Source organism: Macrotis lagotis, chromosome 1 (genome assembly GCF_037893015.1).
Source record: "Macrotis lagotis isolate mMagLag1 chromosome 1, bilby.v1.9.chrom.fasta, whole genome shotgun sequence".
Taxonomy (NCBI): domain Eukaryota; kingdom Metazoa; phylum Chordata; class Mammalia; order Peramelemorphia; family Peramelidae; genus Macrotis; species Macrotis lagotis.
The window spans coordinates 500,295,436-500,319,936 of record NC_133658.1 but is presented as its reverse complement, the minus strand read 5'-3'; the positions used below and the strand labels follow the sequence as shown (position 1 = coordinate 500,319,936).

The 24,501-nt window shown below is 35.6% G+C and overlaps 2 protein-coding genes across 5 annotated transcripts in view; one reads left to right on the top strand and one right to left on the bottom strand.

Moving 5' to 3' along the window:
* Positions 1-570: 570 nt before the first annotated feature.
* CCT8 (chaperonin containing TCP1 subunit 8) lies at positions 571-20,674 on the top strand. The gene is made up of 15 exons (XM_074213960.1): positions 571-711; positions 2,697-2,787; positions 3,470-3,549; positions 5,296-5,445; positions 9,190-9,370; positions 13,118-13,179; positions 14,079-14,216; positions 14,990-15,168; positions 18,676-18,742; positions 18,817-18,904; positions 18,993-19,108; positions 19,401-19,472; positions 19,548-19,712; positions 19,895-20,014; positions 20,527-20,674. Exons 1-15 carry the CDS (start codon positions 652-654, stop codon positions 20,602-20,604), a joined length of 1,647 nt encoding a protein of 548 aa, XP_074070061.1. The 5' UTR covers positions 571-651; the 3' UTR covers positions 20,605-20,674.
* A 966-nt stretch (positions 20,675-21,640) lies between these two features.
* USP16 (ubiquitin specific peptidase 16) overlaps positions 21,641-24,501 on the bottom strand; it is a 44,468-nt gene continuing 41,607 nt past the window's right edge. For 3 of the 4 annotated variants that reach the window (XM_074213957.1, XM_074213956.1, XM_074213958.1), the window contains exons 15-18: positions 23,766-23,860; positions 22,584-22,670; positions 22,160-22,316; positions 21,644-22,069 (exon numbers count right to left, since the gene is read on the bottom strand). In XM_074213957.1, the coding sequence (XP_074070058.1) occupies positions 21,945-22,069; positions 22,160-22,316; positions 22,584-22,670; positions 23,766-23,860 (464 nt within the window). In that variant the 3' untranslated portion in view covers positions 21,644-21,944. Of the gene's footprint in view, positions 22,070-22,159; positions 22,317-22,583; positions 22,671-23,765; positions 23,861-24,501 lie in introns of all 4 variants that reach the window. The other variant, XM_074213959.1, reaches the window with a different exon arrangement.

Sequence of the window (24,501 nt, the reverse complement as noted above, 5' to 3'; positions counted from 1 at the left end):
CAAATAGGCGAGTCAGGGAGATTAAATAGCAGCAATATGGTCCAAGTGGTCTGGATCGTGGCTACCTGCCCAGAGGGAGGGATGCGTGGCGGAGGTCTAGGAGGAAGAGCTGACAAGGTGTGAGGGGGGTCGGATAAGCTGGGATTTCACAGGTTTCAGACCCGGGTAAGGGGGTATTTCCCATAGCGACAGGGAAATTCGGGAAAAGCGGGGAAAGGTAAGTTTGAGGGGCCGCCTTTGTGTCGGACGGGGCTCAGGAGACGGCAGCACCGAGGCTCGTCAGTTACCGGCAGCCCATGACGTCACCGACACTGCGGCCGGAGAGGAAGGCTGGGGCGGAGCCTGGGCGTGACGCAACCCTCCGCCGGGGACAGGGACGAGGCTGGACGGAGAGAGGAGGCGGTGCCCGCGGCGCCGCAGCCGCCGGCGCTTCTTTCTCCGGCCGAGATCGGGCCGACCACGCCCAGAAGCCGAGCGCGCCGGCCGGGCCTGCGGGGGGGCGGGCCAAAGGACGGGAAGAAGAGGAAGTGAGAGGGTGGAAGGGGAGGGGCGTGGCGCGCTGCGCGCGCAGCCTTCCCAGCGGCCAGTGCGTGCTTTTTCTCCGGTGTGCTCGCCACCTTGTTCGTTGCGGTCCATAGTTACCGCCCAGCTATGGCGCTCCACGTTCCCAAGGCTCCGGGCTTCGCCCAGATGCTGAAAGAAGGAGCTAAAGTAAGCGGATGAGATTAGTAGGGGGAGAAAGTTGGCTCAGTGCGGGCCGCTGCGCTTAGAGGATAAAAAAGGCGGACCGGTGTGGCTGGGCGGGCGCCTGCAGGCCCGGCCGCCAGGAAGGAGAAGGTTCCAGAAATGGGGGCGGGGGGGAAGAGGAAACGGGGCTTGAGCGATCCACGCGACGTGATCCGGGGTCTGGGCGCTCGCCTCGGGAGCTGGTCACGTGCTCTGGGGGCGCCACCCGGGGACATGCTTTCCCGGGAAGAGGGCTTCTTTGCCCTTCACAATCCGTTTAATAGGGGAAATGGGGAAACTTGGTATGGATTTAGGGATGAGATTATGAGGGAAAGAAGTAGCAGCATTTATTTAATCACGCTGCTCTAATAGGTACGGTTGAAGATTTTTTAACCGTGACCCTGTAAATGTGTGAATGGATAAGAGAAAAAAAACAAATTTGGGAGACTCTTTTCTAGGCAAGACCAGGGTATAAATCTCTCTTCTGATGTTTACTATATAGGACCTTGACCTCGACCTATTTATTTGTAAAATGAAGGTGGTCTCTGATGTCACTTCCAGCTCTAAATAGCTTCCATGTCTGCTAGCGTATCTCACAACACCTCATTTTTATTGTCTCCATGTTCCTTTAAGTAAACTGAGGCTCCAATTATTTGACTCCTTCCATAGTTTCATGGTAAATGTTTTAATCTAGACTTAAACCAAAGTCTTGACAAACTAGTTCTGAAATTATTTTAATCCATGATTTTAACTTCCCTTTCTCCCAAAAGTTTAGAATTAGTCTTAACCTAACCTTACCTTGCCAGACTGTAAATCATGATCTTAAAGTCTGATCTTCCATATAATGTCAGGGATATAGGTAAGAAATTCTTTTAACATTATGATACTTTCTCTTTTATTTTGACATTTTAACTGGATAACTTGCTTATGCTGAATTAGATATCTGGATATGTAATTTCTGCAGCAGAGTGAAAGAATATTTTGAAAGAGTTCAGGTTTTGTATAGAGGTATAAAGCAACAGCTAAATATCATTGAAAAGTCTGGGTCTTGCAAGCTTAGCATTGAGATATACGGTTCCTTTCAGATGCTTGTTTGAAAAGTTCTTTAATAGAAACTTAAGAAATTTGTCTTTGTAAATTATGTAGTCAAAGAAAATACATTTGAATGAAGAACTCAATATTTGTGATAATTACAATAAAATTTACTGTATGGTTCCACATAATTCCATGTTTATTAAGCCCCTATTATGAAGAGCAGTATTTTATTGTAGTGAATAGAGAGCATTGTCTGCCCTGAGAATCAAGAGCATTTACATATCAAGACCATAACATATTCTGCCTTTGTTACCATGCCAAAAAGATTGAAAATTGCCTGAGACATTAAAGGGTGAAGTGTGTGGTCATAATCTGGATTAATAGGAGTTCTTCTGGTGTTGAGTTCAAATCTTAGATGTTTAGTAGATATATGACTAATGAAGATCACTTAAAATTCTTTGAACCTCAGTTTTCTCATCTGTAATAGGAGGATCCTGCTCCAAAGAACTTCTTAGAAGTGCAGTAGTTTTGTGCAGCAAGTACTTATTTGTGCATACAGAATCTCTCCTGTTAAAATAAAATGCCCCTATTTTCTGAATTAAAATCTGAAGTTCCTCAAAAATCTTGGAGTAAGATTTGAAAATCATAGTAAGGGAAAAGTTTTCGATCTAATGATTCTTTGAAATTGAAATAATATAATTAAGTTAATTAGCAAATAATTATCTTACTCTTTTCACTGCCATTTTGAGAAGAGTAGCATGTTTTGATGCCTAAACTGACCCATAATTCTAAAAAACAATCAATGTCCTTTATGTTTAAGATGCTAAATGGAGTCTTTGTTACATGTGAGGTGCTGGGAGTGGGCAGGGAAGGGACAGGATCTTGTATAAAAACGAATAAGTACACTTTTTTCTTTAACTGTTTTTCTTTTGAAGCATTATTCAGGATTAGAGGAAGCTGTGTATAGGAATATACAAGCATGTAAGGAGCTTGCCCAGACTACCCGTACAGCATATGGACCAAATGGTAATGCTAAATAACTCACTACTAGTTACTGCTTATTGTTTTAAGTTTCATTTTATGGTTATTTAAAGTTATAGGAAAACTAATTTAAATTTTTTAAGGCATTATGTAAGAGATTTGGGATATGAACCCCAAATTGAAAAAGCAGGGGTTAGTGCCGCTAATTTACTTACTAAGAACATTTTTAATAACTTGACCTTATTTTTATTATACATGTTATATCTAAGAAGTGCTATTTCCTGGAATATTAGTAGAAATAAGATTTTAAAAAAGCAAATGAAATAGCTTTGCCCTCAAAAGATTCCATGACACAATTTTCTGAAATAAAAAGATAAGTATGTGATCTTGGGCTAATCATTTTCTCTCTAGGCCTCAGTTTCTTCATCTCTAAAAGGAAATGCATAACTTTGATGCTCTCTGAAGGGTCTTTGCAGACAATAAATGATACCAGGATTTCATAGGTAGAAGAGGTCGTTTTGACTTGGGTAGACCAGTAAGGTTTTATAGGAAAAATATGGGGGGAGTTAGCCTTCAAGATGAAGCAGTAAAAAGAGTAAATAATTAAAATGTATGATTTATGGGTATCTAGGGAAGGCAGTACTTGTCAGGGTGTTTTAGATTGTAACCCTTAAAACTTTTAAGATTTAAAGGGATATAGAAATATTAATTGCTGTGTTATTTTTAGGAATGAACAAAATGGTTATCAATCATCTGGAGAAGCTCTTTGTGACAAATGATGCAGCAACTATTTTAAGAGAGTTAGAAGTAAGTAAGGATTCTTTGTTAGAATCAATAGTAAAAACTGTTTTCTAGAAATGCCTTTTACTTAGTATAATGGAGGATTTTCAGTAAGTATAAGTGTGCAGGAAGCTGGATTTTAGGAATTTCTTTCAGCCCATTTGGAAAATTACAAGGATTTACTGAAATCCATTAACTGCTTGGAAGGAGCTTCATACAATTTTTCTATTTTCCTATAGTTATATACCTTGGAAATTAATAGTTTGGCAGTATAAGTAATTGATAGGGAATAATTTATGAAAGATTCTTGAGGTAAAAATGAATTGAGAATGTATATTGACCAAATTGTAACATTTATTCATTGGACAGTCCATTAGTTTATGTATCCTGGACAGACACTGCAGATAGACAATGACCTGGAACCAGAATTGAATAAAAGGAAAAAAGGAATGAATTACAATTGGGAAAATACACAACACTTTCAAAGGTCTCAAGCTGTTTACTGACATACAGCTCCTATATTAAAACCAACAAGTATTCTTCTGGTTACACCATATTCTCTGAAGAATTAATACAAAGGATAATGTAGAAATACAGTGGATGTAAGCAGTTATCCCTTATCTACAATGTCGTTTGCTCAAGGTGTGACATAAATGTATAACCTATTTGAAAAGAAAAGGACATAAGCTAGTCTTGGAAAGAATTAGGACTAATAGGTACATTCCAGAATGTTAAGAGCCACCGCATTTTGGGTACATTTTATTTGGAGAATTTGTGGGAAGGACATGGTCAGGAATTACATAGGTTTGGAGACAGCTGTCCTCTTTTTAAGGACTACCTACATTGATGATCATAGAATCATCAGGAACTCTTAATAATATTTTTATTGACTATATATAGATAGCAGTCCTTTGTCATTAATTCTACCTGATGAATCCTAAGGCCTGACTTCTATAGATAAGAGTACAGAAACAGTCTACCCTTCCACAGTTCCAAGATTGGTCAATATAGTAACATTAATGAAGAAAAGCCAAGCCAGTTTTGACATTATTGAGACAATATAGGACTGAGTTTTGTTTTGGGGTTTGGTTGTTTTTGTTTTTTCGTTTTTCATCTGCCTTCATATTTCTTTAGTACACATGGTAAATGTTAAGTTTCATTCCATTATTACCAGTAAAGTAATGCTTCTTCTAACAGTATTTTCAGTGAATGATGTAGAGGGTTTTTTTTTAAGATTTAGCATGTATTTTAAACACGTTCTTGGAAATGTCATCAAAATTAAAGGCTTTCCTGACTTGTGTTTATAGACTGAGCATTTTCTTAATGACTAATGGTTGTTATTCTGAACATTAGTTTTGTGCCTGTTTTAATATAGTGACATATTTGGGCTTAAGGATATTATTTGGGTAAGGTTTTTCCCCCTTTAGTTTTATGTGCTTTTTTATTTGAAAAATCCTAATTATGGTTCCTGTCACAGTGTCTCTTGAGACTTGGCTCAGTTTTCAGTTGATTCACTTTCAGTTCATAAATGGATGGTGTTATTTTTACAATCGTCCTGCCTGTTTTTATTAGGAATGAAGTGTAAAATTAAAATTTCTACAGAAAAAGTATGATGATAACTCTCCTATAGGAAGATTGAACATTCATTCTTGACCTTATTAATATAATTACTTCAGTGAAATGAAATGTAGACTTAAATTGAGCATATTGGAGGTTTTAAAATGGAGACCGTGCTTCAAGGAAAAATTTAACTTTTCAATTAAAATTCAATAGGTACAGCATCCTGCTGCAAAAATGATTGTGATGGCCTCTCACATGCAAGAGCAGGAGGTTGGGGATGGCACAAATTTTGTCCTTGTGTTTGCTGGGGCACTTCTAGAGTTAGCCGAAGAACTCCTGAGAATTGGCCTCTCTGTTTCAGAGGCAAGTATTTCTGCTTGTAATTTGCTCTCATTTAAAATACAATTTTAGAACAACATCAGTAAGTATCTGTCTACCCTTTTAAATCTTACATTTTCTTGAGAACCTAAATTTGCTTATTGTTTGTTACTAGTTTTAATGCAGTATAGGCCATAAATGTATTGGACCTCTGATTTTTCTATATTTGTTGTTTATGTTTTTAATTTTTTAAATGCCTGTTTCCATATATAAAGACCAGAGAAAGAATTGCTTTTAAAAGTGAATCTACAGTGTATTTAAAGTGTACATGCTTAGATTAGGCCTTTTTCTTATTATATATGTCTACCTCTGAACTACCTTCTGCTCTTCTAAATAGTATTCTGTTTTTCTCTGATGGTCTTTGGGGGGATATCACTCTCATTATTTGCTATATCATTCTCCTATAACAAATATATGTCAAGCAAGCAAATTGTTTTATTGGTCATATCTATACCCTCTTTTCCCAGTGGTGGGAAATGTGCTTAGTCATCAGTCTTTTGGGGTTATGAATATTCATTTCATTATCCTTTACAGTGCTGTACTTAAATAATTTTTCTAGTCCTGCTTACCTCGTTTAGCTTACAAGTCCTCACAAACTTCTCTGAATCCATCCCTTTCCAAAGTTCTTACATTGTAATAATGTTACATTTCATGCACCATAATTATTCAGAAAAGGTGATGGAATCCTACAAAACTTTTATTTTTAAAATGTGCTAATGGTAAAAATCATAAGAATAAAGAAAGCTTTATTAATGACTAAATGCAAAGATATATTAATAAAATTATTTTAAAAATCATTATCAGTATATGTAGAGAGTTTTAACAAGGTTCCATTCCTATTTAAAATAATAAAAAAGTGGGGCGGCTAAGTAGCACAGTGGATAGAGCACCGACCCTGGAGTCAGGAATACCTGAGTTCAAATCAGGCCTCATAATTACCTAGCTGTGTGGCCTTAATCCCATTGCCTTGCAAAAATTAATAATAATAATAATAATAGTAGTAATGGTAGGAAAAAATGGAGTTTTCTTTGTAGAAGTAAATATCTAAAAATAACCACCAAAATTAATCTACAGCAGAGAAATGTTTTTTCCAGTAACATCAGTGGTAAAGGAAGACTTGTTTTTTTCCTCCATTTTCTACTCTTTTAGTCAAACATTTTCTCTTTCCTTATTTCCTTTTTTAAATGTTTGAACTTAAAACAAATAAAATAAACATAGAAAAGATTAAAGGATCATAAATAAATCTGTTCTTCTGTACTACATAGAGCTTGTTTATTATAAATGAAAATCCATCCTGCTTCTTTTGAGCTTCTTTGTGGCCTTTCTTCTGTTCTTCCTTCAAAAAAAAATCTTTGTATTCAAATTATACAGTCAAACTATATGAATTCTCACATTGACCATATCCATAAATATGTCTATTCTGCACAAGAATGCTAATTGCCAACACTATTTGATATATTCTAGAAATGGTAACATAGTAAGAAATTAAAGAAATAATAGTAGAAAACACAATTATCACTTTTTTTTTCAGATGATGACAGTTTATAAGAAACTCTACCTAGAATCAACTAAAAAGTTATCAACTTTAGTAAAGAAGGAGATATAAGAATATATCACCAATGTACATTAACAAATTTGAATCAGAATGACAAAAAAATTTATTCAAAATCACTACATTACTATAAAACATCTGGGGGTCTTATCTAGCAAGACTAATAGGAATTGCTTCTTTTAAAAAAGAACATTTAAATAATCAGAAATTAATATCTCATGATAGGCTATGTTATATACAATGGAAATGGCAATTAACTTACCAATTAAGTGTGATATCAACCAAACTACAAAAAGTAATGCTATATAATTCATCTAGACTAGAAGAATAAAAGTTCAAAAATCTCTGGGAAATAACAAATACATATAAAAAAAGGATAGGAGCTTCTTTAGTTTGTTTTTTGCATGAAAATGAGGTTAAGTGATTTGTCCAGGACATAGAGCTAGGTAATTAAGTGTCTGAGGCTGCATTTGAACTCAGGTCCTCCTGACTCTAGGGCTGGTGTCTATTCTCTGTACTACCTGATTGCCCCCATGGATAGGAGCTTCTTAGTACCAGAACTAAAGTGGAAAAGTGATAAAGAAAGGAAATAAGCTACTCAAAACAAAACAATTGAGCATTGTAGCATAATGATCAGTAAATCCAATGCTATCAACCAGGACAAATATTCAGTAATCAATAAAAATTGATGGACAAATTGGAAAACAATTTGGCCAAAATTAGATTTGGCCCACATCTCACTTTATCCCTCAATATTTTCTCCAAATGGATACAGGATCCAAATGTAAAAGATTATATCATGAAGAAATTAGAGACACTTCCTTCAACTGTATGCAGAGAATATGTATATTAGGGCAGGTATAAGAAAAGGAGCAAAGGATTCACGAGTAAAGCATCATGCACAGTTGAAGTGGTTAACTTTTGTGCTGAAGCTGGAGACTTTGGAATCAGAAATTAAAGAAATAAACATGGCAGCGCAGTGGATAGAGCACTGATCCTGGAGTCAGGAGTACTTGAGTTCAAATCTGGCCTCAGACACTTAATAATTACCTAGCTGTGTGGCCTTGGGCAAGCCACTTAACCCCATTGCCTTACCAAAAAAAAACTAAAAGAAAAAAAGAAAGAAATTTCTTTTCAAATTCAATTCAAGGTTATTTTCAAGAACTGGTTTGTTATTCAGAAAGGTAGTAAAAGGTTTTTCATTTTTTATTCTAAGTTATTTTTTCTTCCAATTTTGCCTCTTTTTGTTTCATTTCCTCCTAGTACTATTGTGGTCAAGTCATTCTTTTCTCTGAAATACTATTTATTTTGAAATACTGACTTTTTCTAGTTTACCTCTTGGTATTCTCTTAATTCATAGAATTTTTTAAATTGCATTAAGAATTTTATTGTGGGGGCAGCTAGGGTGGTGCAGTGGATAGAGCACTGGCCCTGGAGTCAGGAGGACCTGAATTCAAATCTGGCCTCATACACTTAAGCTGTGTGACCTTGGGCAAGCCACATAACCCCATTGCCTTGCCAAATACCTAAAAAAAATTTTTTTATTTTGTTAACTTATGTATTTAAACTCAGTTTCATAATTGGAAATCTGACTTGGATCAAATTCCTCTCCCTCCTGTCCTCTTGGATGGTTTAGGCAGGCCTTGCTGAGTCCTGTTCTCTCTCTCTCTGGTCTCGATACCATTGCCTCTGCTGTTTTAGTAAATATGTGACCCTATTCCCATCCTTGCTACCTCTTAGCCCCCAAATCTACAGGTATGCCTAACTTGTATTGATATGACTCAGGTGTTGGCCTTAGTGCTTCGCCTTGCTCAAAATTTGAGAGTAGGGACCTTAAGAAATTTTAATCAGCTGTTAGCACTTGTGTTGGTAGCAGACCTCCTCCAATTCCCTGGTTGCTATGCTTAGTAAAATCATACTTATACATGAAACCCTTTAAGAATATTTTCTTGGTGTGGCTAGGTGGCAAAGTGGATAGAGCACCTCTGGAGTCAGAAAGACCTGAATTCACTGGACTCATCACTTGATAGTTTTCTTGTTTACAGTTGTTGCTCCTGCTTTGACTTCAGCATAGGCATTTTGTGAAATGATATAGCATCATATTAGAACATCAAAATAATTTAAAATCATAGGTTTGTTTATTATTTGTAAAGATAATTATTGTCCTTTATATTTAGGTCATAGAAGGTTATGAAATAGCTTGCAGAAAAGCCCATGAAATTCTTCCTGATTTGGTCTGTTGTTCTGCAAAAAATCTTAGAGATGTTGATGAAGTCTCAGCTTTGCTTCAGACCTCCATTATGAGCAAGCAATATGGAAGTGAAGTCTTTTTGGCAAAGCTTATTTCCCAGGCATGTGGTAAGAAAATTTTAATAAACTTACACAACCCTTTTTCTTGAAAAGTTCAAGCTCTGAATAGTTTGGTTTAGTTGTTAAAAACTGATAGTGAGGGGCAGCTAGGTGGCACAGTGGGTGGAATCAGGAATTCTGAGTCAGGAGTACCTGAGTTCAAATCTGACCTGAGACACTTAATAATTACCTAGTTGTGTGGCAAAACTGATAGTGAAGTTTGTTCAAATGTGTGTGTCTGTATTTCTGTATGTGTGCTTGGAACAAAAAGGGGGTGACTAAAGAAGGGGAATCATTCAAATGACTTAAATGTCATGGAATGGGTGTCAGATAGAAAACAGGAATCTTTTCTCTCATACATCTTTCATATGAAGTATATCATTATAGTAAGAATCTCCATACCAGAGAATACCGTCTGTATCCAGAGAAAGAGTTGTGAGGTTTGAACAAAGACCAAAGACTTACTACCTTCAATTGGGGGGGGGACATTATCTTATTATGTAATTTGCTGTCTCTTATACTTTATTTTTCTTCCTTAAGGATATGATTTCTCTCTCATCACATTCAACTGAGATCAATGTATACCATGGAAACATTGTAAAGACTAACAATGGCTTATGTGGGGGGAGGGAAGCAAGAATGAGGGAAAATTGTAAAACTCAAAATAAATAAAATCTTTCTGATTTAGTTATTAAAAAATCTGTGGAAAAAAGTATCTCTTCATGCCCTTTAGACCAGTGATTTCAAACTAAAATAAAAATGAGACCACTGACCAGGATCCCTGTAGGGCAGCATAGTGACTTTATTTGATTTGAATTTATTTAATTTTTTTAAATATTTCTCACTAGACCAGTAGAGCTAAAAGGTGGGATAGTCTTAGTGTACCTTCCTACCTACAGAAGATGCCTTCTGTGTTCTTTTAATTTCTTGAACTTTCTCCTCATTGTGAAACAGGAATAAAAAAGCTCTATGGTGGTATAATTAATTACCCCTTAAAAATCATACTTAAACATAAGAATGAATTTTTTTCCCAATGAATTTTTTTTTATGTAAGTTTTTTCTGTAGCAACCATCTCAGAACCATCTGTTTTCTTTAGAGACTGCCTTATTTTTAAAGAGACCAGATTTTTTATTTTAGGCATTAGGGATATTCAGGTGTAATTGTGTGGTTGTAATTTGTTTTTGTTTTGTTGAAGTTATGCTTTATACCCTGTCTTGAGAACTCTTAACTCCTGTTAAGATTAAGATGCAACCTCACTGTCTGGTAATGCTATTTAATTATTGAATCTGATCTGGAGATTAACAACTTGGGGGGGGGGGGATACTCATTTCAAGGTCCTTTTGCTTTTCATTTTTATTTAAACTGTAAAAAATGAACCAGTTTTCTTAGTTGTCTGGATGTTTGTGGTATTTTGCAAAGTTAGCAGTGATAACTTAGATATTGACTTTAAATATCTTTTCTCATTCCTAATGCTTCTCAACCCCCTTTGTAGCCACCTTCTTTCCTCCTGAATATTCTCTCTTGTTTTTCATGGTACTGATTTGTTTCAGTCTCTTTTACTGACTTTGTCATCTACATCATGCCAAGTTATTGTAATATTTATTCACTAAGGATTTTTCCCCCTCTTTCTCAGGTAACTTCATCAGCTCCCTTAGACTAAACTGTCATCTCCTGTAGGTGACTTTCAGGTCTACATATCCACCTCCAGTCTTCTCTCTGATCTTCAGTATGTCCCAGAGACATCTTAAAAGAATTAACTATTTTTGGCAAAGCCATCACCAAACTTCCACTATCCAACAGCTGCCGTTTTAGTTTCTCTTTTCTCAAGTCTTCATTCATTTCCTTCTATTCTTTATACTGCTACCAAAGTTATTTTCTTAAAGCACAGATCTGATTAGTGACTGTCCTACTTAAGCAGTTAACTAATCTGTTGTCTCTGGGATCAAAAATATATCCTTCCTCTATCATGTCTCTTACTTTTCTTTTGTTTTTTCTTTTTGCAAGACAATGGGGGTTAAGTGACACGGCTAGGTAATTATTAAGTGTCTGAGGCCAGATTTGAACTTGCGTCTTCTTAACCCCAGGGCCAGTGCACTATCCATTGCACCACCTAGCTGCCCCTTCCTTTTCTTTTAAAGCTTTTTTTTATTTTGAATTTTACAATTTTTCCCCTAATCTCCCTTCCTTCCCTCCACAGAAGGCAGTCTGTTATTCTTTACATTATTTCTGTGGTATACATTAATCTAAGTTGAATGTGATGAGAGAGAAATCATATCCTTAAGAAAGAAAAAGTATAAGAGATAGCAAAATTACATGAGATAACTTTTGTTTTTTTGGTTTTTTGGTTTTGTTTTTTGTTTTAATTAAAGGTAGTAGATTTTGGTCTTGTTCAAACTCCACGGTTCTTTCTCTGGATACAGATGGTATTCTCCATTGCAGATTCCCCAAAATTGTGCCTGATTGTTTCACTGATGGAATGAGCGAGTCCATCAAGGTTGATCATCACCCCCGGGTTGCTGTTAGGGTGTACAGTGTTTTTCTGGTTTTGCTCATCTCATTCAGCATCAGTTTATGCAGATCCTTTCAGGCTTCCCTGAATTCCCATCCTTCCTGGTCTCTAGTAGAACAATAATGTTCCATGACATACATATACCACAGTTTGCTAAGCCATTCCCCAATTGAAGGACATTGACTCAATTTACAATTCTTTGCCACCGCAAACAGAGCTGCTATGAATATTTTTGTGATCATTTTACCCTTTCCCATAATCTCTTCAGGATATAGATCCAGTGGTAGTGTTGCTGGATCAAAGGGCATACAAATATTTGTTGCCCTTTGGGCATAATTCCAAATTGCTCTCCAGAAAAGTTGGGTGAGTTCACAGGTCTACCAACAATGTATTATTGTCCCAGATTTCCCACATCCCTTCCAACATTGATCATTATCCTTTCTAGTCTTATATGGCCAGTCTGAGAGGTGTGAGATGGTACTTCAGAGATGCTTTAATTTGCATTTCTCTAATGTGTAGTGATTTAGAGAAATTTTTCATGTGACTATGGATCACTGATTTCTTCATCTGTAAATTGCCTCTGCATATCCTTTGACCACTGGGGAATGAATGGCTTGTTTTTTTAAAAAAATTTGACTCAGTTCTCTGTATATTTTAGAAATGAGTCTTTTGTCAGAAATACTAGTTATAAAAATTGTCTTTTAAAGCTTTTAATTGAGCCATTTCACAACCTAGCCCCAACTAATCTTTTCAGCCTCATTTTTCATTACTCTCCTTCCCATGGAATCCCTTACTCCCTCCATGCCTAGAATGTACTTCATTACTTTCTCTGTTTCACAGGGGTCAACTCTTCCCTTTAAGACACCTCAAGCTCCATCTTTTGCATGAAGCCTTCCCTTACCCTCCCTTCTTCAAGTTGCCTAGTGCCCTCTCTGCCATACTTGAATATATTTACTTTTTTTTCGTTTTGTATTTATCCTGTATGTGTTCGGTTAATGTATGTACTTGTCTCCCTCATAAGACAGGTTCTCTGAGAGTAAGAATTGTTTCATGGGGTGGCTAGGTGGCACAGTGGATAAAGCACCGAACCTGGAGTCAGGAGTGCCTGGGTTCAAATCCAGTCTCAGACACGGAAACCTAAAAAATAAATAAAAATTTAAAAAAAGAATTGTTTCATTCTTTGAACTTATATCCCTAGCATACCTGGCACTTGGCTGATGGTTAATTGATCTTATTTCTTTAACAGTATCTATTTTTCCTGATTCTGGTCACTTCAATGTTGATAATATCAGAGTGTGTAAAATTCTGGTAAGTTGTGAAAATCATATTTCATTATAATTTAGCAAAACATTTTGTTAAATTTTTACCTGTAACTTTGGGCATAGGAAAGCCATTATTTAACTTAATTTTTTAACCCTTTATGTGCTTAATTTTGATATTTAGGATATTTAGAGATTGTCCGAAATAACCTGAATAGCATAGTGGAGGTACACTGATATCTGTGGAATGCCTTGAATACAAGTCCCAGTTATTATTTGGATATTACTTTCTATCATTTGGGTAATTTTTAATTGCAGGAATTCTAGTCATTAATTCAAAATATGGTAATTTTACATTTTTGGATTCAGACATTAAAATTTGTTTTTTCTTTTTAGTGGTGTTTATTGGACAACAGTAGAATAAACTGACACTGTTCCAGAATGAACTGAAGTTGGCAAATTGCCATCTCAGCAAAGTAAAATAGTACTTGTCTATTATGCATTAAGTTTTTACTCTAATTTTAGTATATGGATGGACTCGTTCTTAAAGGCCATGTCAGTGAAGTGTACTCTCTGATAGCCTTCCAGATTGGAATATTTAAAGTATGAACCTGAAAGGGGACTATATATGATGTTTTAGGGATAGAATAGCTAAATTAAGAGCTTTATCATTAACTTCACTGTGAAGTAATAAATTTTTTCCATTCAAAATAGCAATTCTTCTGGGTCACAGAAGAATTATCTGAATATTTGAGGGTAGTGCCGCTTTAAATCAAGCTGATAAAGTTTATTAAATTTTCAGATATATTCATTGGATAGGAATATTGTAACTATTAAAAAGTGGTTGGGAGGGGTGGGGAGCATTCTGTTTAGTTCATTTGGATCCTAGCTATTTATGTTCTATATTTGTTCATGTGTGGTCTCAGGATATTATCTTTTTTTTCATAGGGCTCTGGCATCTATTCCTCTTCAGTATTGCATGGTATGGTTTTTAAGAAAGAAACTGAAGGTGATGTAACCTCTGTGAAAGATGCTAAAATAGCAGTATACTCTTGTCCTTTTGATGGCATGATAACTGAAACTAAGGTTAGTAGATCTCAACCTAGGAATTCTAGTTGTGAAGATGTGCATTTATTTTCTAAAATAATAGCCAGAACATTACTTTCAAAAACTGGGTGCAGTCTTTTAGAGGCAGCTGAGTCCCATACTCCTGTACTTGGAGTCTGGAAGACCTAAATTTAAATTCCACCCCAGGCAAAATTAATTATGACCCAGGGCAAGTAAGTAATCTCTTCCTGATCCAAATTATCTTATCAGTAAAATGGGGATAAAATAATTAGCACCTACTCAGGATTATTGTAGGCTCAAATGAGATATTTCTTGCCTTATAGGAAATGTAAATGTGTTTAATCATAACCTTTATACTTGGGAACTTAGGAAAAGGATAATAAAAAATTCAATTCCTAAAAGGATATGATTAACCATTGTAACTATTTTTGTGTGGGTGACATTTCCTTAAATATAATAGTATACAATAATCTACACCAAACTATATAAAATAAGTATACATTTGAATATAAGGCCTATAAACTTCCAGCACCAGGATGCATGCATTATTCTCTACTGCAAAATTTCAACAGTAATCTTGGATCTAGGGATTCCATGGTCTTGAGAATTATTTAGCCCAGGAGACTGAAGTTTGAGGAACACAGAAAGGGTCTTCTTGTGCAACTTTTTTTAGATTATGAAAGATGGGGGAGAGAACCAAGTTGAATTTTCAGAATATACAAATAGGAAATTACATATGAAAAAATATTTTAATGGTTTTTCATACTTTAAATGAAATTTTATCTTGACAGGGAACAGTACTGATAAAGACTGCAGAAGAACTGATGAATTTTAGCAAAGGAGAAGAAAATCTTATGGATTCACAAGTTAAAGCTATTGCTGATTCTGGTGCAAATGTTATAGTAACAGGTGGCAAAGTTGCAGATATGGCTCTTCATTATGCCAACAAATACAATATAATGTTGGTCAGGTAAGAATTTCTATATTTTTAAATGTCTTATATTTTTTAAAAAGGATCACTTGCATATTATAAAATGCAAAAAAAAAAAAAAACCCAGTCTTGATATAAAGTGTGTTTGGGGTGTGTTTGCAGAAACCAGTGACACTTTGCAATATCCTTCCATAAGTCCTAAATAAAAGATCTACTCAAGTTTAAAGTCTCCTACTAGGACAGTGGTTTTCAAATCCCTTTATGCTTTTAAAAACTGAGCCCTCCCCAATGAGTTTTTGTTAATTATATGGGTTAGAGCTAATATTTACCATATTAGGAATTAAAATGTCAGGTGGCTAGGTGGCGTAGTGGATAGAGCACCGACCCTGGAGTCAGGAGTACCTGAGTTCAAATCCGGCCTCAGACACTTTTTAATCAGGGCCTCTTTTACTACCCCTATTCCCACTCCTCCCAGTTGTTAACAACTACTGAAATAGAATTCCATGGATAACAGTAAAATTTAAACTGTCTTCTTATGCCCACCTTGTCCCATGAACAGCCCTTTCAACCCATTTTCTGATCATACATTTCCTTGGTGTTATATTTAAAAAAACTCTTTAGAAACTAGCCTTTGTTGGTAATATGATATAGCAAATTTATGACCTCTGAGTTACATGGAGTTTTGATTCTAAATAATTGTGGTATTCTATGCTTTTAATGTATCCACTTAGCATAATCTGAAGGCTACTGGTTATTTGGGGCATTCTTTAACAGGAAATAATTTGAAATCATTTAAAGTGATATACGGGGGCAGCTAGGTGGTGCAGTGGATAGAGCCATTGGCCTCGGAGTCAGGAGTACCTGAGTTCAAATCCAGCCTCAGACACTTAATAATTACCTAGCCGTGTGGCCTTAGGCAAGCCACTTAACCCCATGGCCTTGCAAAAAATAAAAAATGAAAAAAAGTGATATACAGTGTCCCAAATGCAGTCCAGGCCTAAAAGTTCTATTGGGCTGAAAAGGAACCTGACTGACTGCTCTCACCTATTGGATGAAATGGGAATTGCCAATTCTTATTCCTGTTGTGGTGGAGAAATACCAGACCTTAGCATCCAAATTGACATTATGTCCTATGGGCAGTTTTTGATCTACTGGTACACTCTGGAAATTTTTGAATTTTTGACATCCACCTAGTTCCTATACCTTTGATATTTCTAGGCCTTTTCATCTGCCCAAAAGCTGATCTTATATATTTTTTCTTTCTTCTAGTCTGAGTGAGTTATTTCCCCTTTTTAACTTCGGTTAATAAGTGATTTCTTAGTTTTCATTTCTAGTGCTGGTTCAAGCTGTGGAATAATTCAGTAAATTACCCATTAGATGCATACAGTAATCTGGCCAATAGGCAAACTTTGTCTACACAATGTGGCACAAAAAAAAATTCAGAGAAGCTAGGTGGCACAGCAAATAAAGCCTTGGAGTCAGGAGGACCTGGGTTCAACTCCAACCTCAGACACTTAATAATTACCTAGCTGTGTGGCCTTGGGCAAGCCACTTAACCCCATTGCTTTGAAAAAAATCCAAAAAAAAATAATTCAAAAATTGAGACACTTAGTGAGATGGAAGGGAATAGTGTACAAAATTAGTTACTAAATAATTTTCACATTACAAGTAAAGCTTTTTCATAAATATTATCAATTTAAAAAACAATTCATAATCAAAATATTTCTTAGATCATGGCCTATACAAAAAATAACTAGCTGGATTTGGCAATTGGTCATACTGAACTGGTATTGTCTTTGGCTTCTATTTATCCCTGCTTAACAGGAAAAAGAAGTATCAAGGCAATTCCCAAGGATCATTTGGTCTCCTTGTTAGTATCCTTTTGTTTTTTTCTGCTTTTTGAATACAAATTAAAAGTTGTGGTAACTCCAGGCAGTGTCTTCATCTTTATTCTTCTAATTTGGTACTGATTTTGACCTGTGTTGATGCTTCAAAAACTATTGATTTGGAAACAATTCTCCCACTGATGACCTTTTTATTTTCTGTCAAGTTACAAGAATTCAGGATTTTGGTTTTTTTTTTGGTGATGCTTTTTGATGTTTACTCACCATATTCACTGCCAAATGTCAATGGAGAGGAGGCATGATTGCTCAAATATTAAGCTAGGTAATTGTCTGAGGTTAGATTTGAACTCAGGTCCTCCTGACTCCAGGGCTGATGCTTTATCCATTATACTTCCTAACTGCCCCTATCAGTTCTTAAATGAAGCAAAAATGAAATGAAGTTGAAGCTAAAGGTGTGTTTTCCCTAGGAAGGCAAATAATGGATATATAAAAGTAAACTTAACCTAGCCACAAGTGATGTCTTTTGGTGTAGCCTAAACTTTTTTTTTTTGGTTGCCATATTACAGGGGTTACTTCTTAACACCTGCTAAAATGACTAGATCTTTTTTAGATAAGTTTCTATAAAACTTTTGTCTGCTAGCTTGTATTTTGGAATTCATGTAAAACTTTGCATTTAACCCTATTAAATTTCATTTTAAGCCCAGTGTGTTTAGCCCATGAAAACTTTTTGGTTTTTGTCTCATTCAGATTTCATCTCAGCGGTGTAGCTAGGTGGCACAGTAGATAAAGCATCAGGAGTCAGGAGAACATGAGTTCAAATCTAGCCTCAGATAATTACTATAATTACCTAGCTTGTGATCTTGAGCAAGTCACTTAACCCCATTGCCTTACCAAAAAAAGTGAAAAATAAATAATACCAGAGAGTATAAATAAAATAGATCTCAGCTTTAAGTAGTCTGAATTTTATAGATGGGGTTCAGTACTACAGTTTGGTTGAACAAGGTTAGAGTTCCAGTAATTCAATTCAGAAATTTGAAAATTGTGGTGTGACCCTTTTTCCATTGCTCTGCCACCTTCACTGAAGAAATAGAAATTTGTACAAGATCAAATCTGTATGGATCACATGTTTGATCTAAGAACTAGCTTTAGTTAAATCAGAGCTTATGCTTTCTTAAAATATATAGGCTTTGACTGTTCAATTTAAGTGCATATTTAGAAATAGAAATTATATGGAGGATTGAGAAATTCTATAATTTACATTTGGTGTTTTTATATTTCTCTTTCCAATTGTTTTTGATGCACTGAAGAGTGTATGCCCTTCCTTTTAAGTGTGAAGGCACACATATAATATAGATCATTATTCTTTAGATCATAGTTTTGGCATTTTAAGACACCTTAGATAGCTTTCCAACATGCTTCCTTTTCCCTACTCCCATCTTACAGAAGAAGAAGAAACTTAAGAACTAGTTTATTATTTGTCTAAGGTCATACAGATAGATAGTGTGTGCCAGATCTGGAATTTAAACACTCATCGATTCTAAAACCATTCCTTCTGTTCCTGCAGGGTGCCACCCCCCGCCCCCCAAAAAAAAATGACAAGTATTTGTGGTAGAAAATTGGGGTTTCACGTGCAGTCTGTTAATATTAGCACAAAAAAGGTACTTCCTAACAGTGAATTACAGATTCATTTTGTTGTTACAAGGTTGAATTCAAAATGGGATCTCCGAAGACTGTGTAAAACTGTTGGTGCTATTGCCCTTCCTAGACTGGTAAGTTGAATTATTTATGTTTGGAATGTTTTTAGTACTTTGACTATATTAGTAAAAAGAAAAAAATTTTCCAGACTCCTCCTGTACTTGAAGAAATGGGCCATTGTGACAGTGTTTATTTATCAGAGGTTGGAGACACACAAGTGGTTGTTTTTAAGCATGGTAAGTATGTCTTTGAAAAATGTTTCTGGTTGACAGTGTTTTTTCATTTACCTTAAATAAAAACAAACCAATCTTTCGATTCTTACAGAAAAAGAAGACGGTGCCATTTCTACTATAGTGCTTCGAGGTTCTACAGATAATCTAATGGATGACATAGAAAGGGCAGTTGATGATGGTGTTAATACTTTCAAAGTTCTCACAAGGGTATGTGAAAACAAATTGCTTGGTTAAATATAAACACAGTAGTAAATCTTTAGCATGTCTTGATATCTCTCAGATCCTAAAAATAATCTAAGCATACTTTTTCTTGCCACTACCTTATTTCTAATGATACGCCACCCCTCCCTCCCACCTCCCAAGCAGTAGCTTTGAAGTTCTCTTTAGTTGGATAATTTGCCAATGTTGGAGCACTGTTTTTTTACAAATGAATATTTTGTTTTTAATCCAAATATCAAACTACTACGAATTTGAATTCTTAGTGTGTCCTTCATTATAGGATAAGCGACTTTTGCCTGGAGGTGGAGCAACAGAAATTGAATTGGCCAAACAGATCACGTCTTATGGAGAGGTATACCAGTTTCTTGAGTGTTCATTTCTACTTTGGTCAAAATTAAAATACTAAAAACATTGTATTTTGTTTTAGACATGTCCTGGACTTGAACAATATGCCATCAAGAAATTTGCAGAAGCATTTGAAGCTATTCCTCGGGCACTGGCAGAAAATTCTGGAGTTAAGGCTAATGAAGTGATCTCTAAACTTTATGCAGTACATCAAGAAGGAAACAAAAATGTTGGATTAGATATTGAGGTTGGAAGACAACTATTTTCTTTTGAAACTCAATTGATTCTACTAACATATTTAAGAATACAGGTTTCATTACTTAAGTAGCAAAGCTTCTAAAAAATGATTATTTTTTGTAGCTTCTAATTTGCATTTGGGGTGTATACACATTTAGAATGAAAAATAAACCTAGTTTGTTTTACTGGCAGGCTGAAACTGCTGCAGTAAAGGACATGTTGGAAGCTGGCATTTTAGATACTTACCTTGGTAAATATTGGGCTATCAAGTTGGCTACTAATGCTGCAGTTACTGTACTCAGAGTTGACCAGGTGAGTTAAAAAAAAATAAAATTCTAATAATTGAAAAGTTAATTTAACTGATTTAAGTAATGGAATTTGAAAAATGTGATATGGTCATTATAAATAGGGAGAGTATTTCAGATTATATCTAGAACCATGAAAGATCTTAGTCTGTGATCTTAGAGAATAAAAGGAGTGGTCCTTGACAAGAAAGAAATGTCACCCCAATTTTTGAGAAGTGTAAGATCTGAAGTTTTTATTCAAGGTACTTGTAGTAAAAGCAGTGACTTATTTTATAATAAGATGGATTATTTGATTCAAATATCATCTGACAATAATAGCAGGTTTTGCTTCAAAGGTGGGCTAGGGGTGACAATCTGCCAAGATTGTTTGTGGTAACATAAAATTAGGGGAAGAAAATAAAGTATCTCACATTACCTGATTATATTTAGAAATATTATTTTGCATTTATATACAATATATTGGATGACATTAAAACTGGAATCATTAAAAAGTTTTTCTGTGTTGTTTTTTTAAAACAGATAATCATGGCAAGACCAGCTGGTGGGCCAAAACCTCCAACAGGAAAAAAAGATTGGGATGATGATCAAAATGACTGAGCAGATTAACTGGACATCTTAAAAGATCCTGTTTGTATTCCAAGATGATAAATAAATATTATCAAATTTTTATGGCCAGTATCGTTTCACCTTTACTTTTTGTGTGGTTGGTTCTGACCATTTTAACTGACGCATGTCTCCAAAATGGGAAAGCCATTTGAGTATTTTCAACATTTTCATTTGCCTCTCATGTCCTTTAACAAATCTTTTCATTTAATGTTTAAAGTTTGTTAAATTGGCATAAAAATATTTATGAACAAAAAAAATTCATTAGTTTATTATTAGCTTATTTTACTAAGGTGAAGAACAGCTTCAGTACCTCCACTTTGCTGTCCTTATCTTTAGAAGGTTCTTTCCCAAGGTCTCATCCTGTTTGTCCCTTGAAAAGAGCTACTTATTGAATGCTATAAATTTAAATGTTAAAAATAAGGGAAAGTATAATGTGTCTGTGATGGTCCTGTCTGCTGAAGAAAGCAAAAGTCTGACCAATCTGGGCCTCTCTTTAAGCATTTCCCCTGGAATTGGGGAGAGGAGGGAGACTTTCAAAGACATGGTTCCTCCTAGAAAGAGGCATGGTTGGAAGGAGGTCCTTTGCTGGAGAGGAGTAGGCCTGGATTGGAGGACTTCTTTCCCTTTCCCTGTCTCTTTCTGTCTCCTTCCCAGCTCAGGGAAGCTTTTGATTTTGATAATAAGGGGTTTATGAGAGTAGATAGATGAATAACCCCTGGCTGTCTTCTTTAATCATGGTCTCAGATCCAAAAACCTACAAAATAAAACTAATTCCATTATTCCATTCTACTATTGTTAGCTGAAATATCCAGGAGATAATTCACAAGGTTCCTCATCAGTCCTTTGTCCAAATAAGTCACCACACTGTTAGAAACATGTAGATGGGGGCGGCTAGGTGGCGCAGTGGGTAAAGCACCGGCCCTGGAGTCAGGAGTACCTGGGTTCAAATCCGGTCTCAGACACTTAATAATTGCCTAGCTGTGTAGCCTTGGGCAAGCCACTTTAACCCCATTTGCCTTGCAAAAAAAAAAAAAAAAAAAAATGTAGATGAATTAGTGTTAATTTTGTAAGAATTAAATTAAAATTGTCAAGTTTCAACACAGCAGTCTTAAAATTATTAAACCAGTCAATGGTATCTTTATTTTTCTTGTCAATCACAAAAACAAACATTTGTTACTTGCGATTCTTTTTAGCATTTTTCCCTGCAGCATTCCAGGACACATGATCTTTCCTGGAATATTCAAATTTATGTGAACATGATTGAAGTTGTCTTTAGCTGTATCTTTAAAAATTAAAAACCAAAAAATCATTGAATGGAATTCTTTTTCAGATTAATTAATTCGTTCATAAAATAGGAGGTAAGCTTGTGAATTTAGAACCTTAGTTGCAGGCACAGCTTGTACATGTGTGTCACTGATATGAAACCACTGTCCCTTTGTTGATTCATTTTCAAATTCTATGAAAAAGAAAATTTTAAATCAGGATTAATATACAGGTGTAAGTATTTTTCCTATTAAAGTAATAATAAATATTTCCAAATATTTACCTTGTGGACTAGTTCCATCAAGAACAAGATCATAAAGATGACTATTTGAAGTTCTTGTCTTCACATAGGCAGTATAATGTCCCCACCTCATAGTACCACTGTGTTCAACAACTCCATATAAAGAATACAACACTTTTGTATTTCCTTCAGCAACATTCTATAAATAATTGAAAGATTTCAAATTAGGTTAATTAATCCAAATTCCATCTGAAAAGTGCAGTACTCTATATCTTCTCATAATTATATAGTATCTATCCAAAAATGTTGAAGGCTTTCTGTCATTTTTGTTTAGGACTCACTTTCAGTTTACTGCTTTTGAATTTAAAAAGCCTCCCATCACCCAACCATAATCATATTTCATGCTTATGTGAACTCAACTGATAATATAAGCTGTATTTTAAATATAAGAACTACATTTACTTACCTTACACTTTATGGTACAAAAAGGAGCCAAATCTATCACACCTGGAAACTTTATATGCTTGTTAACTTTGCACAGATTAAGACCAGCCTATAAAGAGACAGTATAGTTTATTTTCCTAAAATTAAAAAAAAAAATTCAGTGCTATGCATAAGTAAAACTACTAGTTTTGTGTGTGGTTTAGTCAAGGATTAAGAAGCCCAAGGTGTCCCACCTTTGCCAATAACCAGCAAGATCATTAGCTGTCTAGACCTAGACCTAAATTTCCTCATTTATTAATGGGCAGACTTAGATGAGCTCTAAAATTGCTTCTAACTGATTTCTAACTTTTAAAAAATTAGCCAGTATCATTCAGAATGATTTTAAGGGTCATGAAATCTAAAGCTTCAATAGGTTATCTGCCTTTGCTCAAGTAAACCAGAGGACCCAAAGCAATAATGATAGCATTTATGTTTTAAGTTTACAAAGTGCTTTTGTATAGATTACCTTGATTCTCATAAAAATCCTGTGAGTCGGGGCGGCTAGGTGGCGCAGTGGATAGAGCACCGGCCTTGGAGTCAGGAGTACCTGGGTTCAAATCAGGTCTCAGACACTTATTAACCTAGCCGTGTGGCCTTGGGCAAGCTACTTAACCCCATTGCCTTGCAAAATCTAAAAAAAAAAAGCAAAAAGTTTGACCCTTGGGCACGTTAAAAAAAAAATCAAAAATCCTGTAAGTTAAGTGCTATAATGTCTATTTTACAAATGAGGAAAACTCAAGCATTCGGTTAAAGTGGCTTTGCATATAAGAAACTGAATTTGAACCTGGGTTTTCCTGAAACTAGGTCCAGTGCTCTTATTCACCAAACTCTCTTAGAAGTTTAGGACAGCAGTTTATAATTCAGTCTACAAAATTACTTATTGAACCTTACCTTCTCCTACCTACTTACATATGTATTCCTAGGTCTAAATCCTCACTGTCCTAACCTCCACTAGAACAAAACCAGGGAAAGTCAATGGAGTTAAAGTGACTTGCCCAAGATCACACAGCTAGGTAATTATCAAGTGTCTGAGGCCAAATTTGAACTCAGGTCCTCCCAAATCACAATCACAATCTACCAGACTTCTATCTCAAAAGTTCACTACTTTAAAGATGAGACTACTGACAAAGATAAGAAACAATATTAAGCAAGCACGGACAGATACCTGTTGAAATCTCTTTAAATGAAGAGTCAGAATGGGAGGAGCCAGAGAAATCAGCATCTGCTTTTTGGCATTAGTGTAAACATGCTTCTTTTCACCTAAAGAAAAAAAAGCCACCAGAAGTCTGAAAGACAGCACTTTCTGTAGCACATCAAACACCTGAAGAAAAACAGAAGTGCTGCTAAAATAGCTTTTTTCTAGGCATATGTGAAAGGAGACAACTCACAAGAGTCCTGGCTTGGACCTGTTTCCAGTCTCCTCAAAAATGCTGGGGGAAAAAAAATCAGTCAACAAACCTACAATGTGCCAGGAACTCTCTAAGGTACCAAGGATACAAATACAAGAGAAAACTTCCTACTCTAAATGTTCTCTTACATTTTAACTTGTAAAGAGCATACACATAAGCACACAAGAGACAAGATAAAAGGTTATTTTTGAAGGGAGGGCACTAGCAGTTAGGAGGACTGAGAAAGGTTTCATGTATTAAGGTGGTACTTATAGTCCCACTATAAGACAAAGACAAGGAGCAACAGCCAGTGTGAAAACAAGGCAATGTAAGTGTAAAATGGGAGTGTCATTCTGAAGGATTAAGAGAAGGCCAGTTGGGCTGGATTACAGAATGGAGAAGCAGAAGCTGGCAAGATAAGTTGAAGTCAGTTTGTAAGTGCCATATAAACCAAGCAGGAGTTTAAATTTGCTACTTAAAGTAACTGGGAGCTACTGGAGTTTTGTGAGTGGG